Here is a 19,327-nt window from a genome sequence, read left to right as displayed (position 1 = left end):
AGCTCTGCAACATGGCCAAGCACGGACCCCATATAGAGAGGAGTCTAGTTATGCATTGATCTCAGAAAATTAAGGCTAACTGCCCCAGACTGCGGCGTCTTGATGTACCTTCTGGATGAGCAGTGTACTATACTTTGTGTTGTTTGTGGCGTAAACACGGTGATTTTTTTTTTCTCACTCGCCGCGCTTTAAAATAAATACATGCTAAATAATTAATGACCCCGCCCACCCTAAAAGCGCTGTTATCCGTGCGTGCAAAAGGTAAAACCACTGATGATGAGAAAATATGGCCTTAACAAGTCAATAATGGCGAGTGCAACAAGAACAGCCTAATCAATGCAGCTGCAACGTTTGCAAACAAGGACTTGAATTATAACGCCAATAATTGATCCCTTCCATTTTTTTCTCCCCACCCCCTTTCCCCTTCATGTGATGTCATTGTTTATTGATTGCTTCTCGCCCGTGAGGGATGATGGGAAGTTTCGGAGTTTGTTTTTTGCTGCGACTTTTGCCCCTCCCACCTCCCCGACCACATCCAAATACACCACCCACCAACCCACCCTTCCTCCATTTGAAATTTGCAAGCTGTAGCACCAGCTTAACCAAAAAGGATTAAGTCCCATACCCAACTGAGAACACAGATAATGCTCAGTAATTGGTAAAAAATGAAGATGAATGGGACAGCTAGATAAGGACCAATTAGCTGCTGGGAGTGTACAGCTGTGGTCTCCTCACAGAGCGCTCTCAGGGGCCAAGGCCCCCTCTTCCTCGCTCTCTCTCTCACACACACACATACGCACGCAGGCACACGCGCGCGCACGCATGCAAACATGCAAGCGTGAGGGTAGGGCTTGCAGAAATTAGCCTGATGACCCTGGAAAGAGAGAATGATGCTTCCTCATCATCTCACCCAGAACCTCTTTCCCTCAACTCCTCACTCAGTCAGGCAAGACTCCAGGTACCTGTCACCACCCGTCCAAACTTCAGACTAGCATGAGGCTTTCCACTCCCCCACCCGCCCCTGTTGGGCGCAGGCAGCCTGGACCGAAGCCACAGATGTTGAGACAAAGGCTTTTCAGGTTTTCATGCATCGCTCCTTTTAAAGCTTCGCTGCGATGTTACAGTGCGGACTCGGAAGAGATTTTTTTTTTTTTTTTTTTTTGGAGATTATGTTAGCAGTGACAGTTGTGTCTTCTCCTTCTACCACCGCGCTGTTGTTTAGCCAGCATGTCGTGGCATCATCTGGCTGATGACAGTGGAATTCCCATATCTAATTACAAACAGGATTTCAGCTCCATTAGAGTTGTGTGGTGAGGAGTCAGATGAGTGGCAGGGCAGCACCCAGTGGCCAAAGAGAGACAGAGGGTGAAAGACAGAGAAGTAAGTGAGACAGAGAAAAGAGGACAAAGGGTGAAACCCCTGCCTTATCGTCTCAACCTGTTTTTTTGTTGGTTCTTTTTGAAGCTCCGAGAAACACTTTTTTCCCCCTTTCTGTAACTGGAAAAAAAAACAAACCCAATTCCTTCTCTTGGAATTGGCAGGTGTTTGTTAGTGGGCAGCTGACAATATTTTTTCTCCCAGTAATGAAGGTTGTGGCTGGGGTCAATGCACTGGGAGGGAATGGCAGGCTGTTTATCCCCCTCAAGGCCAAGCGCCACACGTGTTTTGCTTGGTCTGTGATCTGTAATTGTGGCATTTCCTGAGAGGCGCAGGAACAATCCACATTGTGCTTTGAGAGCTCTCCCTCTGCCCAACTAAAGAGTGCGAGGGAAAATCAAAGAAAGACCCCACACACGCACACACACACACACACACCATCCTGCCTCTCTTTACATTTTGATGTCATTCCATCTCCGTATCTTTTTTACCCTTCTCTCCTGCCTCCCCTTCTTCAAACATATCTATTTCCTTCTCTCCATCTCTCACTCAGGATGTTTGGTTATTTTGGCAGAGAGTTGAACTGGCTGTTTTTTTCCTTATAATTAATAACATTGATGCAAACAGGAAGGTCTAATTGTGATGAATATTTAATGTGAGGGAGAAACATTAGCCTGTTCAATTTACATCAACACAAAGACAGCGGCGGGCAATCCAACTCTACAAACAGTACAGAGTGTCCTTCACTGGCTGGCTCTGCTGTGCTTTGCTTTAAGCGCTTCACAATACAAGAACTGCTTCAGACAAACACTGAGATGAGGCACCTGTATTCTGTATTTTAGCCCGAGGAGGCTTTTTTTCTTTTTCTTTTCCCCTCCACGGGTTGATGTAGTGGCTCTTTTCTGATTAAATGGATCTATGTCCTTAGTGGTATTATCAGAAGGATGCTCATTATCATATCAATTCCTATCGTGGATGGTAACATAATTTGTGTAAGTAAACACATCCGTTTGTGTGGGTCTTAGTTTAAGCCGGTTGATTATAAAACGCCAGTCCATTTCCTCAGAGCAGCTGTGGTCTGAGTCTGTTTAAAAACAGCATGAAGTCATTCCCCAGTCAGCACTCTGAACAACAGTCAGTCCAGTCCCAACAAAAGCCCCAGCCAAATGCATTTCCCCCTCTGCTACATCAGTCAACTGATTTATACGTCTCGATAGCTATTGGATAATAGGCTCAAGAGCTGGATATATTAGGGATTCGCACTTCAAAAAAAAAAAAAGCAAAAAAAAAAAAAAAGCTCATAAATCAAACCCGAGCGAGCCACTTTATGGAATCTGAAGTAAAATCTGTAATCAGGCTTCCTTGTTAAGTCTCGCAACTGTGGAATCCCAAAATGCCTTCATTAAAAATAAAACATGTGAAGCAAAGTCTGGGGCTAGATGAAGAAGACAACATGCTGCTAGCTTGTGTTTCATGGCTCTGCAGTGCAGAGCGGGCCATATATCTCCAGCGTATTATCAGGATGACTCCTGCTGGCCACCCTGTCACAGGAGAGTGCTTGATATAAACAAGAGATTGCTGCGACACCCAGTAATCAATATTAGGATGGTTTCAGTACCAAACATCATTTGTCTCTGCGACCATTCCTTTGACCAAACGAAGCATTAATTCAAATCATAAATCTGAGCTGATTTAAATCCGAGGAGAGTGAGGGAGAGAGAGGGGCCCCTGTCTGACTGCCTGCCCCTAATGATTTATTTTCTACATTTCTGCGAGCGAGAGATTTGTCCATACTCACTGACAGGTCACCTTCAAACGCCAGTGGCAGACTGTTCATCACCATGCAGACGAGCATCTCATCGCTGCGAGTAAATATTAAAGGAAAAGAATCCAATTGATTGTGGATGGGGCCGAGAGGCGTCACTGCCATATATTTCACTCAGAGAGCTAATGCTGTGGCCCATGCACCCACACCTAGAACTGCTCCCCCTTGCCAGAATTATGATTCTACCGGGAGCCTGTGTGGCTGGCTGTGGGCTCAAGGTTACAATTTAAATTGTAAAAAGATAAAACAGTTTCTTATTAGCTCCATTGCCACAGCCTTGCTGTTAGTACTCACATTTATCTTTATTTCCGTGACCTCGCAGGCTCGTATTCTCTCTCTCTCTTTTTTTTTTTTTTTTTTTTTTTACACACTCCATTCTCTCGGAGTGATGACCTCACACTTTATGCATTTCGCATTGTTAAATCTGCTTAGAAACACATCCTGTTTTCATCTCGCACGCCACAAGCTCCATGGTGTCAAGTATTATTGTCGAAATGTGTTCAGGAGTCAAGCCATTTATTACAGTAAGTGAATCAAAACCTCAATTTAGCAGGCAAAGCTACGGGGATTACACTTGGTTTATAATTCGGAACGGGCTCATGAATCCGCGCTAACATACATTATCATTCTCTTTAATACACTAAGTGCTCGTGTGTGATATTGCAAAAAATCCTTCTGCATTTTAGGGCTAATAATTAATTGAAATGGCACATAGTGAAAAACCAGAGCTCTCACAGCAATTCAATTAGACCTTGTTAAAAGCTGATAGCTTTGGGAAACTGTGTTCACAGTTTCACTTAGCTATTAGGAGTTGTTTTTTTTTCTTTCAACATAAAACACTTTCGGAAAAACATGACTTACATTACTAAAGCGGGCATTCCCAGTGCATACAAAATAACTAAAATCAATAGTTTATTGCTTTATAAACTTTGAGAAGGCAGCAGCACAGTGGAAAGAGCATCTCATGAAAGAACACCGTGCGAGTCTTCGGTTTAAGGCAAGCTGTGTGTCTGTGTGTGCCTCTGTGTGCGTATAACCTTTTTATTACTTTTGACAAAGCTCCATTGACACAAGGAACAGTGTGTCTGCTTTAATGACGAGGTGTACAAACGCCCTTCTTCTTTGACATATTTCAGTCTAAACCTGCTCTGGAATTATTGTTATTTTGGACTTTTTAGCCTCGGCTGGAAAGAAAGGAGGCAGGATACATGTAAAGAGAGAATGAAGGGTTTGATTGCCAGCATTGTTTTTTTGCCTGCTGGGGTACCTTTGGAACAATGCATGGAACCGCATAAGCTTTCACTCTTGCAAATCAAAGCAAATTTGCTCAAACTTACTGACAACCCTGACAAAAATGGAACTTGTTTAATAACCAGTCTGCATTTTTCCCCCTAATATGTGTTGATTCTCGTTTTATACGGCCGAGGATTGAGACGTGTATAATACCCTGCCTCTCTGGACATTTTCTGTCTTTTTTTAAACAGATAATTGTGCAGTCTTGGAAAAGAGTTCTGTGAGCGTGTGTTGAAACGGTGGCAAGTGTGCAGGTCTTCGCATGTGTTTGTGTGCGGCTTGCATTTTTTTTCCCACTAATGCGAGATGTATTTGTGACAGTGTGTGCGTGTATGAAGGGCATCCTCACCGACACTGGAGCTGAGGTCTCCATTCTCTCCGTCGGCCCCGTGGTGGTTGGCGTTGCCGTGGTAGCTGCTCATTGCCTCCAGCTTGATCTTCTTGACCTTCATGGCCTCTGCGATGGCTGCGTTGGCAGCTGCTGCCGCCGCTGCTGTCAGGCCTGGAGAGAAGAGGCAGAGGAGACAGTGCGCTTACAGACCGCTACATGTCTGCTGTGGCTGAGCCACTGCACCTGCGAAACCTTTCAAAAAGCCTCCTTGGCAAATAAAAAAATGAAGGAAAAAGAAAACAGGGGGGAGACTTTTGAAATAATAAAACAATGAATAATTTTATACACTATGGGGAATAAGCTCCTGCGAGATCACGACTTTGTTTTTCATCTTCTGACAGGGGATATCTTCACAGCGGGTTATCATGCTGATGAGATGGATCCCCGTGTGTGTGGCAGCATATGATTTTTATGAATGTTTCAGAGACTCTGGCATTCCTCGCCGCTGTGTATTGATGTATTTGTACCTTGATGGAAAAAGATGCAGTCAAGATAACAGCGCATGATGCAAGCACTTTGTGTGTACAGCTTATAATAGTGAATGAGGAATAGTGATGCAGTGTGACACAGCGGCGGGGGAGGGGGGGGGGGCAGGCATTAAACATTAAGTAAAGCGGGTTAAAGTGAACAGGTATAGGTGCTGAGCTGTGTCTTCTGAATCTTATTGTGGAGGGTACTTCAGTGATACCGTCTAATGCATTCATCAGAGCTAATCGACCTGAATAATACCTCACAGTGCTGCTCGTGTTTCTTACAGCAATACATTGTCGTGCCTCATAATAAGAGGGCTCTTCTCACTGTCAAGGCGAGTCATCGGGCACAATGGAATCCTATAGACAGACCAGCAAGTTTAATAGTTAGAGGGCCATGAGTGAAAATTAACTCAGGAATGAAGAAGGAAGCAATATGTGAACTTTTGTATCATCTCTTATTTCAAAATGTTCTGTGGTCTGCAGAAGTACGAAACTGATGAGGCAACAGGTCAAAAGTGGCAGTGAGCTTGGCTCAAATATACTCAAATATTCATACTGGTTTTTTGTACGGAGATGATATGGGTTATTTCGTAGGCTTCTCAAGAGAGAACCAGCCAACCAGTTGTGGTAGATGGCTGCCCCTCTGTGAGCCTTGTTCTGCCTGAGGTTCCTTTCTGTTTTTTCCTTCCCACTGTCACCAAGTGCTGGCTCATAGAGGCTCATCTGATTGTTGGGGTTTCTCTGTATTATTGTAGAGTCTTTACCTTGCAATATAAAGCTCTTTCAGAGGTGACTGTTGTTGTGATTTGGCGCTAAATAAATAAACCTGGACTGAATTGAATTGAACTGAATTTGAATGTATTTGAGAATTTTACATGGATTTACTTGAGGCCAAAGTTAGCTGCTTCGTTAAACTACATGAATACTGACATCACTGAATCCCCTCTGCGATCTCAAAATACATCCCGAAATAGCAAGTTTAGACGTGGTCATCCACTTTAATGAAAATGAACTTGATGTGATTGACATAGTAGGTCTAATATTACAGCCATACATATGCTGAGCACACTGCAGAGATCATAAAGCACTGGTCTGTCATTGTGGTAGTTCCAGGGTTCTGGTGTATTGAACGTGACTGAAATCTTTATTCATGAGGCTGGTCTCAAACAGCAGGGACAGATAGTGCTAAAGCTCCTCTAGGCTTGGCGTGTCTCAGGAGAGTCCCACGACTCTTCTCGCCAGCCCCAGCAACAAAATCAAAGATGCATGGCGAGAAAAAGATATGTACCTATTACTGGAATCACTCATATCCACAATACGGTATATCACCTGCCCTTTCACTGGGTGCTGCTTGTACTTGATATGCAGGTTTGCCTTACGTTTGACGCAGAACAAAGCGGCGTCTCCGTTTATCATCGCTAAGCTGTCACGTCTCCGTGATGGGACTCAAAGCAGCTATTAGCCATGCATTTGAGGGGAGACACAAGTACAAGGAGAGGTAGAAATCAAACACGTGGCTCTAGTAGATACATGCCAGCACATGCAAGCGCTAACAGACACACACGCACTGACAAACACGCACACAAGAGCATACCGGCCTGGACACCCTTTCCTCTCATCCCCAGCTGATAGGCAGATGGTGAGAGTCACTCTGAGCCTCTGACATGGAGGTGCATATAATTTAAAGCCTTGTTTGCATCTTAAAATACATCAGTACCATATTGACGTACAGTATACATCATGTCAGCGAGGGCCCTCTCGTTTGCAGTGGGCCCTGGCTGCTGTTCCATATGCATAGGCTGGGCAGGAGGAGGGGGAAAACAGCCATTGCCTCATAAGAAGGTGATACTTCTCCACATAATGAATGTGGCCTCTGCCCAGTCTGAAGGTCAGCCTTCATTTGTGTATAATGGGCAAGAGTCAACTGTTTTCCAAATGAGACGTATGCAGAACAGACTGCCGAGTAAATATTGAAATCACCTCTGGGCTGTTTGTGTGATAAATTCCCCCCACAAATCAGGTGCTGCTAAAAGGAGTGCAGCAATGGAGCTTTCTGATGCTCTCTAACTTGTAGGAATATAGTGGTTTATTGCACTGCAGCCTATCTGTCCTCAACACATATATATAATATAATTTTTTTCTTTAGTCGACTAAACTGTAGAGCCACTAAAGCAAAAAGGAAACGGAAAGTAGGAGGTGATGAGTTTTGATCAAACGTTTAGCGAGAAAATAAAGGCTAGGAAATTGATTCGTACCATTGTGAAACGGATGAAATGATCACTTTTCCATTTTTCATTTATCATTCGCCCGCAACATCCACCCCTGTCTTTGACTAAGTGACACACTCCATAAATCGAAATCTTTGTTCTGATAATTGCTTCATTTCGCCGGATCAATTGTCATATCCACACAACGCACACCTCAATACAGCGCGTGTAATAAGGAAGCCAGGGAGATGTTGGCGCCCAACAACAAGTCTATTAAGCCACTAGAAGTCTAAACGTCAACAGGACCAATCCCACTCGGTGCTAATCTGCATTCATTACTATGCAAACAAAACAATCCAGCCTCATATAGTCCTTCAAAGTCACCTTTAGATTCAGACACTTTTCTCGTATAGACGCGCCGGCGAGTCCGAATCCTCCAGAGCACAAAACTAACAGCGCATCACGGTCGCATGTTGAGAGTCACACCAGCGAGGAAACAGAAAGGGGGGAACATTTCAACAAATAGAGAATAGCATGGTACTGTCACATGGGGAGCACAAAACAGCAAATAACAGAGACAAGGTCTGATGGTAGCCCTTGGAGCAGCTGTCATATTAAATAATAATGAAGGATCTATTAATATGCAAAGGAAGCAGCAGCCGACTGGCTTAACGCTGTCATGCCTCTGCATATTGTCAGGATCTTCATCATTAATTAACATGCTAGCTGCCCCATACCTGCGCCAATGTCAGAACATTCTTACAACAAACACCCCAATGCCTGTGCCCTCCGCAACTAACTCTTATAATTAAATTAAAATCAGATTAACTTCACATCAGTACACAAAAGACCGACTTTTACGACTTTCTCTTGCAGTGATTGCAACTCCCCCCCCCTCAAAGAAAAAAAAAAAAAACTCAAACAAAAAACAAGAGCTTATCTGCTGTGTTTCTGTTCTCCTCTCTGTTAGGGACTGCACCATGGGCAACAATGAAAACACCGGTTATTTATCGGGCAAGCAGGATAAATAGGGAAGAGACACTCCATGTCAATGAGCATGGCCGCCTAATTTTATGCATGGACTGGTGGCAGCACAGCAATGACAAACTGGGGATGGGAACAACGCGACTCTTAGGTACACTAAACCACTTGAACTATGCTATCCACATCATGACAAATTTAGTATCAATTACAGAGCGTGCTAACCTTATGACAAGCGGCGGACTCAAAGAGGAGGGGCAGAGGCACAAAGAACTGACACTAAATTACCTGGCGCATACTGGATCTATTTTAAAGCAGCTTGAAGTGGCGATGGATTAGATGATCCACTCTGCAGCAGGAGATGACGTGCTAATTGTACACTGAAAGAGGATAAATATTACTGTATGTTTCCACTTACAGCACTCGTGAGAAGAAGAAGCAACTCTCTGTGTCGCTCTTAAAGCGAGGCAATGCCAGGAGGCATTAGGAAATATTGTTGTTGGTTTTTTTTATCAGCAAAGTACAGGATGCACCTCTGTAAGATGTAGGTGACATTCATTTCTCTAATGGTAAATGCAGTACTCTTGCGTTATTCAAAAGATTGAAGCCATATCCAGGACATAAATGAATTATATTGAAGCTGCTGCTTAAGTAGTGGCCAGAGTGTGAGTGGAGGCCACCTCTCCACTTTAAAGGAGATGTCATCTCAGTGTGGTGTCAGTCCACAGCAAATAATCCGATTTGGGGGCCAATCTGCCTGTAATGCATCAGCAACTGGAAAGGCTCCAGCGTAAACCCCCGCCCCACACCCCCTTCCTCGGGGCATGAAGTATGCACACGTTCAGGCACTCACACAGACACACGTGTGCCTTCACACATGTCCTTAAGTGTAAAACTAAGCACTAACTCAGCACATTAAAACGTCCATTTCTAAATGGAACTGGTGTATGTTAACAATGTGTCTCACATCCACTCTCTGGTCCTGCTGAGTGAAGACGACATTTGTTCTCATGCACTTCTCACATGTGACCGATACAGCCACCGAACTTAAAGCTATGACCTTAAGTCTGACGCTTCAAAAGAGCTGCGCCAAAAAAAAAAAAGGAAAAAAAGAAATAAAATAAAAGGGAAAACTGTAAAACTGTTAAGTAAGTGCCTGTCATGCTGCTCTTTAAAGCTGGGGGATGAGATAATTGAACAACTTCTTGCTTCGATCTCAAGATGAAACTTTTTTGCCAGTTTGAGCAATAGTTAACCACTATTACCATATTTGTTAATGCTGCTTATCTCCTTGGAACATCAGCAGAGGGATGACATGTTACTGTGAACCAAACACTGTGTGCTCTTCATCCGCAGCCCAAATGAAAAAGGGCGCAGCTATTTTGTGGGCGGCTCGAAGAATTGGTGAAGCCTCGGGAAGAGCTGTCGGCCCGTATTCTGTCTTTCTGTGCAGGCGCTAACTCATCTGAAAAATGAACTAATGTGACATGACACGATGGTGTAACTATTTAAGACAGTCTCTCAATGTCGTTTTTTATCATCAATCAGAACATTTGGACATGACAGGGAGATCAATTAGTCGCCTACTTAGATGCTAACTTATGTGTGGTCAATTATACTTAATTACTAATCTGTCAAAGTCTGTAACTTCCTTGACGTTTAATGCTTAATACTATCATCAAAACAATAAATGGTTTAATTACGACACAGAAACTGGTGCAAAAAGTTCCATCTCGCCACAGTTAGGAAGCTTAAGGCAGTTATGAGAAGACCAAAAAAAAAAAAAAAACCTCAATTACTTTATCTCTGCCCCCTGAATACCCTGACTAAATGTCAAGATCATAGAGTCCCTCTGGGCTTAAAGGGGATGATATCAAAAGGCTTTTCTGTTGCTTTATGTTCCACTAAATAACATGGGTCTTTCTCATCATTGTCCCTCTCTGTGTTCACTTCAGCCTTTAAGTTTGCCTTCTATACTGCTGCGCAGATAGCCAGTGACCTCATCCTATTCCCACAGTTCAAAGCACTGGCCTGCACTGAACCGGCACCCGCGTTTAGTAGTGAATTTCAAAGTGGGTGGCTCTTAAACTAATACGAAAACAAACAGAATTAAAATGTGTTCAGTAGGATCATTAAAAGTGTTCAAGTTCACTATGGAAAATCTGCTGCGGTGCTTTATCTCTTTGCAAAAGTGCAAAAAAAAAAAGGTTAAATAGAATGCACAAAGCTCCTTTCGACAGCGTAATATCATTAAAGACGTATCACTAAGGAGAGCAGAATATGCAAAGCAGAGCACTTACAGCCACCAACATCAAAGCAGTCACAATGAAGCCAGCCACAAATAGAACAAAAGCATTAGTTGCAATAAGACTTGGCCCGGGGGTAAGTTAGGGCACAAACGGTTGTTGTTGATTCTTGTGGCGATAAGCTTGCTTTAGCATCACCACTGCCTATGTACATATACCAGTGGAGTGGATTTAATCGCACTAATTAGAATGCACTCAAGGCAAAATGCAACATCTACTGGAATAATCTGAGAGAAAAGATCTCCACTCCAATCTATTCTCCTCCTCTTTGTTTCCGGCGAGGGGGGGGGGGGGGGGGGGGGGGGGCAGCAGAGGATCTGTTTTTGGTAAACGAGTGAGCGGCTGGTGTCTGGTGGTTGGATGCATGTGTCACTTTGGACTGGTTGCCATTTCGAGGACAAGCTGCGGGGAGGCCACTCGTGGGGAGGCTGAGCGTGCATGTGCATGTGCATGCGTGCGCTTGTGTGTGTGGAAGAGACCTAGACAGAGTGAATCAGAGCCTTAGCAACAGTGACAGAGAGATACAGACCAAACCATACCTGTGGGCGGGATCATGCCGGGGGACATGAGGCCGGGGACTGAGTGGGGCATGATGTGGGGGTTCTCCGGTGATGTCACGCTCTGGGTTCTCTTCGGAGGCCGGCCGGGTCTGGAGCTGAAACACCGGGCAGAAAGAGGGAAGAAGACGGGTGAGAAATGAGGAGGGGGGGCCGTGTGGGTAGTGCTGGTCTGGTGCTTTGTGGTGGTGGCGGTGGTGGGGGAGTGTTAACATTTGGAGCACTCCAGAATGCAATTCCATTCCAAAGAGCTAACATGTACTGTAAATAAATTTCTTTTCAAGGACAGTTGCTTTCTACAGCTCAACATAATAGACTTCCATAACTAATTAGATTACACGGTGAATTCATTTCCTTTATTGAAGATCAACCACTTTTTGATGCATAATTCATAACCCGTACCTCGTTACCTGTTCCTCCGTATTAATATCCCCACACTATTTGAATTGCCTCGTTTGCATATGCTAAAATCCAGCGCGCGGCCCTCGGCCTGGAAATTACATGTTAACTTGTTATAATTATTGCAGTCAGGCCACTATTGATTTATGAGACTTTTAAAAACCAAATATGTGTAGTTCTGGTAATGAATGATATTTTAAGGTTCTTCAGGAAATTAAAAGGCAATGGCTGCCTTAGGAAATGTTCTGCTTGCTTGATTTAATGCGTGCCTTAGCTGGAAGGTGGTGTGACAGAGTGATTCAGACCTGTTGGACGGTTCTGATGGGGGAGTTTTATTACACCAAACGAGGGGCACAGATCCAGCCGTGATAAATGACTGTGCCACCTTACTGTGGAGGAGAAAAGGCCTTCAAAGCAGATACACCCCTGACTTTCCACACATCTTACTCATTCACTTATTAATACAGCTTCGAGTTTCAATCAATACCTACTTTGCTGGCTTATAGTTACAAAGAAAAGCCTACAGGCTGAAAAAAATAACAACACAATGAGCATGTAATGGGCCGAGATTCTATAGAGGTATATTCTTTATGAACAAGGGGCTGGATGTCTCAGCTGAAGATGAATTATGGTGACGTGACACAGGTGACATATTGGCTTCATACATTATTTCACATACAATAGTCCATTTCAAGCTTTACCGGGATACCGAGCGCTCTCTATCAAGAAGTGAGTTTGACTCGTTTTTAAAACACCAAAAGGTTTCCAGAGTGTTCTGAAACTACAGGAGAAAAGCTGGATGGATAGTGATATGTATATATCAGTTTTATATACATACATATATATTTTTTTTTTTCTTTTGAGGTACAAGACATTTCTTTGTTCATTCATCTCCTGCAGGTAAAGTTAGTTCACACTTAAACAGTCATAATTAATATGAAGACTGAATTACACCATTTTTTAAAAAGAAAAAAAAAGGTGTTTGCAAGAACAATCTAGATTCAATCAATGTAACAATAATGTCTTTCTCTAGACTTTATCAAGCACTAGGCTGTTTGTGTTACAGTACATTTCACTGTATTTCCCAAAGGCGGTATCTGTAGAATGACGCAGTGTGTTTTAGTTCAGACGCCAGTCGAAATTTATTCAGCCATATCTTGCGAGGTTTATTTACCTCACTCCTGCTAATAGAGTGCACTCACTCTATCTGTCTGAATGTGCTGACTCTCTCATATAGTGGCGCTGGAGGTTTTAGGACTAAAAGCAGACCTTCACCCAACTGTGTCCCTTTGGAGGGGAAGTACGAGAGTGATAGAAAGAAGTAACAAGAGGGAGAGCGAGCGGCAGAAAGCGAGAGGAGGGAGAGGGAGAAAAGAGGGAGGCGGAAAGAGAAACGAGTGCCCGCTCAACCTAGGAACGTCTGGAAACGTAATTCCTATTTCTATAGAAGCACCTCTTTGATCTTATGAGAGGGAGAGATCGCAGACAGTTTTGCTGTCATCACTTTCACTTGTACTCTGGCTGAATTATTTATGAAAGACCTCAATAGAGGGTATGTGATGGGTAAAAGGCTTTTTACTAACAATACTAAAAGCAAAAGAGGACCCTCAAATGGACAAAAAAATGTCACATCAACCTTAGATCATGTCAAAGGATGTGAACTCGGGTACAAAGGCCCAGTTAAGTAAAGGTAATGTTTGGATAGGCTGCGAGAGATTCTGTCCCGTGTGTTTAAAGGGATAGCATTTCATCTACAGCCTGCACACAAATAACACCAGCGAGCCATGAAAGCAATACACCAGCTGAAAATGGAGCTTTGAACTGAGGAACCTCCGAGCAACAGGAAAGCCTCTCAGAAAATTAATGCTACTGTCTCCTTTCCTTATGGCTTAGTAGACGTCTACATTTGCAGAAATGGCAAACACTTTATTAAAGAGGGGGTGAAGTGGCTCCTCTGCTCAATGTTTCCAAAGACTGCACGTGTATAATGTTCCCGAACGATTTGCGCCACATTTTCCCAGGCATACGGATCTGTGATGGTCAGAACCATCCAGGCTAATAAGCCGGGTCCAGGGAGGAACTCAACCTGGCCTCAAACAAAAGAGCCAGGCTATTTATCAAGCAGCAGATGCTGATTCCCTAAATAGCCTGGCACAGAAACGGCTCCAAACTAGGCCATTATTGCAGAAAAAAAGATAGCACAACTGGATTTATGATTGGAATTTGTGTACCTTTGCTACATTTCTTATCCGCTGTTGTCTTTTCTAATCTTTTATTTTTAAATTTTCTCTCTCTCTCTCTGCTTAAAAAAATCGAAACATTTCAGGAAATAAGAGCCTCTGAGTTCCAAATTGGGGCTTGTTTGGACAACTTTATTTCTGTTCTAGAGGTCAATCATGAAAGAATTTTATTTCATGCTTTATTTATATTTATGCTTAAGATATTCAAGACCCCCTTATATCTCTCTGGCTTCAATTAAGGAAGCAAAATAGGCCCCACCAGCTTTGGGCTGGGGCCACAAATATGTTACACATCTATTCTCTCCCTTTTTCTTGTTTTGCTGCTATGGTGAAAAGAAAATACTGGTGAACTTTCCCTGAACCAGACTTCCTTTAATGGCCCGGCCGTGTGTTGACCCAGCAGAGTCGGCTGGAACCTGATACTATCCAACACACTACGCTGCGCAGGCAATCAGATTACACGGGGCCCAACAATACACTCCACACGAGTCCAATTTCAGCACTACAATGCAATAAAAGCACAATAATTAAATTCACGTTCTCACCCCGTTTACAGGAAGCCAACACGAGGTGATAGGTATAATAAGAGGCATAATATCGAATGAGATATCAGGATGCTTTTTGATCTCACGGCAAAATTCTGACATCTCGCCATCAGTCTCGTTTCTGACAACGGAAGCAGTGACTGAGATCTTATTACCCAGAACGCTGTTAATGCAGTGATTACGATCTGTTATAAATCAATTGAAACCACAAATGTAATGTTTAGCCCAAGTGAGCACACTCCCTTAGTGGATTCAGTTACACACAGAAGTCATCCGCTCCTCCCATCTTCGGATATCTTTAGGAATTCAACCTGATTATGTCAATAGTGGCTCGAGTTTGCAGAGAAAGAGCATAATATTATTTCCTGGTGGTTATGATTGAGCCATTAACCTTTTATCGCAGTCTTTTGTTTGACGTTTCTAAAAGCTAAGGATGAAGATATTTATTCCATTTCCGCCCGGTTGGCCAAAACAAGCGAGTGAATCATTCGTCTGGGGCTTGTGTAAACAAAAGGCCTCTCCAGGTCTCTGCCAATCAGGTCTTATAAAATATTAACCCAATGTCATTGCCCTTTTAAAATCTCTCACCTAGAATTCCCTAATTGTTCCTTTTCTTTATCTCTCCAGTGCAGAGAGTAAATAAATTAACAAAATAGCTTTTATCGCCCTGAGTAACCTTTTAACTGAAGGATTATCTGGGGTTTATTTTTCATTTCTCTCACAGCGATAGCAGAGCATGCCCCATTGATTGGTTTGCTGGGGTGGTGACCAGCCATGAAAACAAGGTCTTATTGATAAAACAAAGCAGTTTCTTACCTTTTAAGTGCCAGGTCAGGCAGAAATTCAGACGCCCTGAACCCATCAGGGGCCTGAATATGCTGAGTGCATTGGTTTTTTTGGAGGTTTTTTTTTTTTTTTTTTAATTCAGTTCATCAAATGGTTTAAAAATATGCGCACAACTCCCCTGAGAGGTTAACTATGTTTTTAAAAAAAGATAGGAATAACATGTCTGTGCTGTCTTACTGCCAATTTAAAATCCCCACAGGTCAGATAACATTGTTGTCTGGGAAAAAAATAGTGCGATGCTTAACTTTAATTTGAGAAACGAGTTGTGTTAAAAAAAACTTGGTCTGCTGGACAAAAGATGTGTAATGCTAGCAAACGCAGAAGGAACAGGAAGTTGTGCTCTTTAATTTTACATTTGTTTGTTGATTAAACTTTAAGAGTAATAAAGAATTTTACATTTGATCATCGAAATCACTGTTTGAGCAAAAGTGTCGACCGTTCTCTCAAACCGAGTATCTCTGGGTGAATAAGCAGCGTAGCATTTCTCGAGATTTTCTCAAAATCTACAATCAAATTAGCTGAGAATCGAGCGTGCGTGTATCAAAGAAAGCGTAGCAACTTGACAAAATGAAAACCAGCGAGAATGACACGGCTATATGTTGCTTTCAACAAAACGGGGAAAAAGAAGGAAAAAAAAAAAAAAGATGATTTATATTTCCTGCTGACCTTGGCAGTCTATTCGTTGTGATGATCATAATCTCAGAGTCACCGTGTGATACATGGGAATGCATTCGCTCATCCATCTTTTTCATGCATCCATCTATCCTTACCCTCATCTTGTATCTGTATTTGCATTGAACCTATTCTTGGATTATCTCAATCAGCTTCCCCCTTGCACCTGTCAAACAACGCCTCGCACAGGTAGCCACACGGCACTTATCTGATCTAGATAGCTGGATTACAGCGAGTTTGAGTGCGAGCAGAGAGAAGAGGAAAGAGAAAAAAAAAGGAAAGAAAAACAGACTTTTATTTATTAGGGTTAGGAACAGCTGCATCCGCCTGCAAACTGTGAACCTTTGTTACGGAACAATATATCACAGATCAAATGGTGTGAAATCAAAGGCGGGAGAGAGTTAGCATCAATCCCACTAAAACCCCTTTTAAAGTGCTGTCTGTGCTCTGATCCCTGTGTGGACTAATGTGCGGGGTTGAGATCAGTGGTAGTTGGGAGAGTGGGTGCCTTCCTGATGCCTTTGTCTGGGCTCAGGCCTGATTAGGACCATGCTGGGTGAGACGATCGCAGCGTCTGACGGTACGGGGGAACTCGGAGCCGGTTTTGCTCCTTCCGCTGTCCTCGAGCCCGTGTAATGAAACAAGCAGACTTTGAGAGAAGACCGATGTTACGGCAGCTATAAAGAGCTTAGTCCTGTAATCACTCTCTATTAGAGCCGTTTGAAGCCTTTCGGTTGTGAAACCGAATCTAAAAAAGATCTGAAATGCGATAAACTGCTGATTATTCCCATGCATCATTAATGTTAAAAGCTGATTTCATAATTGTATGTCCCATAACTACAGAGTCTAAGATTGCTTAGCACCACATGAACAGACTCTGATAATGAGTAAGCAGACTTCCTACATCACGGGAACTGATGAGGAAAGCCTAATTGGTTGACTTTTCCATGCCTAATGGATGATTCTCTTAATTAAAAAGATACTGTACCAAATGTTAGAAATCAGATAGCGCTTAAAGTAAATGCAGTTAATCAAATGTATGAGAATGAGCAGTTCCAGGAAAGCCTAAATGAGATTGGTAGATATGATTTGGCTCCAATATTTATTAATTGCAAGTGCCTTTGGTTAGCAAAACAGAACAGGTCTTATCTTCAAACTGCTAGGAAATTTCATCTAACCACTCTCACTGATCTCTCTTTTTCATGAACTGCGATGCATATGAAACAAGTCTTCAAAACAAGGCTTTTAAAACTTACCCAGTCAGGGTGCCTTTGAGGATATTTAATTAAAATCTAATCCTGCATTCATTAAGGCTCACATAAATTAAGCTGTCATTCATAAGATTTATGGATTCTCATTTGCATATTGCATACAATTCATCAATTACTCAAGTATGAAAGGAGCGCATTTCCCTTGGAGCTGCCTGCTAGCCTGCCAACATTTGAAATGAGAGAAAGAGCACGACTGTCAGGCATTCACTGCAAACTTTTCCCCACAATGTCTGTGCACTGATTAATCTCATTTTCTAGGCATCCCTTACAAGATTGTACACAGTCCAGCTGCACTTTTCAATTATTTCTCCTGTCCTCTCAACTAACTTTGAAAGCAGGATGGGCTAAATGTGGACTGGAGGCTACTTTGGTCTTTATGTATATAACATGTCTTTTTGCCAGGGTAATCATAAATTAGAGAGAGGGGTTTTAAAGATCCTAATGGAAAGGAAATGTAGTAATTTTATTGCAAATCCCATCAGGCAAATATTCTGCATGCTATAATAGCATATTTCCTGTCACATTTAGAGAAGAATACATCCAGCAGGCATTCTGACAGAGGGAGAAAGCTCAAGAAAAAACAAAAAAAAATAGAGGGGGAGGGTGGACCAATGAGAAAGAGAGTTGCAGTGAGAAAACAAAAGGGGGGGGGGGGAATCTTAGTGCTAAACACATAAAAACTCCCTTTTTGGACATGAGGCTATGGGAAACGCAGTATGGAGTAAGTGCTTAAACCAAGCGGAGCGTGAACGCATCTAAGATAAAAGGTCAGGCAAACACAAACAGGCCACTCGCGAGGACGAATGGAATTAATTGACTCATTAATATGCATGGCTAATAAAGCTCAAAATCCTAAAACAAAAATCATTGTCAACCATTCCCTTTTAATGGCTCTTATTTTCAGCTTGAGAAGAGCTAGTCTACAGGGTGTATCAATCTTAGGAGGGGTGGAGTTCCTCCACCAAACAGGCTTGGGGTAACCTCGGTGTTGTATGCTCATGTCCTCCCCAGCAGACAAAGGCAGAGTTGTTCTGGTGGAGGGATTAATTGAGAATTAATCCCAGTTTCTGGCAGTGGAACAGACCAGCAGTTAGAAGTGAAAGTCATCCTGAAGGGTAGTTAATTGGTTCCCCATAGCAAAAGCTTTGGAGAACAGAAATCAAGCTGCATTTTCATTAATCCTCCCCATTGTTTTGTGAAATTGTTGTGGAGAGTGACTTCAGATAGAGTCAATAGTTAAGGCTTTTAATTTGCTTTTAATTCTGCCAGTGGGGTGACAATTAACAAACCCCAAAGAACAATAGCTGTGAAAATTATGCGTTCGATTGACTCTAAATGACTCTGAAATCAAAAACCGATAAGCAATTAATATACTGTACTCTACAAATGGTAAGCACCTCCAACATACTTGATGCACTCCATCTAACTCTCTCACTCTATCTCTACATATACATACATATATATATATAGGGCTTTTAAGCTTTGGGAATAGGACCGTCGGATTGTCGGATGTGATTAATTACGGGTCCAAATGGACACAATAGACAGAAAGGGTGATGTAATCATAACACGAGGAGACACGGTGGCTAACGGCAGAGACGGAGGAGGAAAAAAGGCGCAGAGAAAACGAGAGACGGAGCACAAGAGACAGCGGCGGCTCACAAACACATTCCACGTTCAAGCTAAACAGGAAGACCGTGGTGATTAGCATTAATTGCACTGAGGATTGGAATCCTGTGTGAAACATTAAACAAAAATTATCTACTGTTTATTCTGTTTTTCCCCTCATTTTTTTTTTTCAATAATTAATGAAAAGTAAATACTTTGGAGGAGTCCAAAAATGATCTGGGGAGGAAAAGAAATGTTTACATAATCAGGAAAAATGTTCCTGTCCTCTTTTTCCTCTGTGTGCGCGCGTGCGTGTGTGTGTGTGTGTGCACACAT

General features: G+C 42.7%; 1 protein-coding gene across 3 annotated transcripts in view; it reads right to left on the bottom strand.

Annotated features, from left to right (window-relative positions):
• Window positions 1-19,327, bottom strand: part of dachd (dachshund d) — a 93,502-nt gene that overhangs the window by 35,364 nt on the left and 38,811 nt on the right. For all 3 annotated transcript variants that reach the window (XM_040005334.1, XM_040005333.1, XM_040005332.1), the window contains exons 2-3: window positions 11,393-11,508; window positions 4,845-4,997 (exon numbers count right to left, since the gene is read on the bottom strand). In XM_040005334.1, coding sequence (XP_039861268.1) covers window positions 4,845-4,997; window positions 11,393-11,508 — 269 coding nt within the window. The remainder of the gene's footprint in view (window positions 1-4,844; window positions 4,998-11,392; window positions 11,509-19,327) is intronic.

Source organism: Simochromis diagramma, unplaced genomic scaffold (assembly GCF_900408965.1).
Source record: "Simochromis diagramma unplaced genomic scaffold, fSimDia1.1 OVJJ01000501.1, whole genome shotgun sequence".
Lineage (NCBI taxonomy): Eukaryota > Metazoa > Chordata > Actinopteri > Cichliformes > Cichlidae > Simochromis > Simochromis diagramma.
This window is presented reverse-complemented; position numbering and strand designations above follow the sequence as displayed.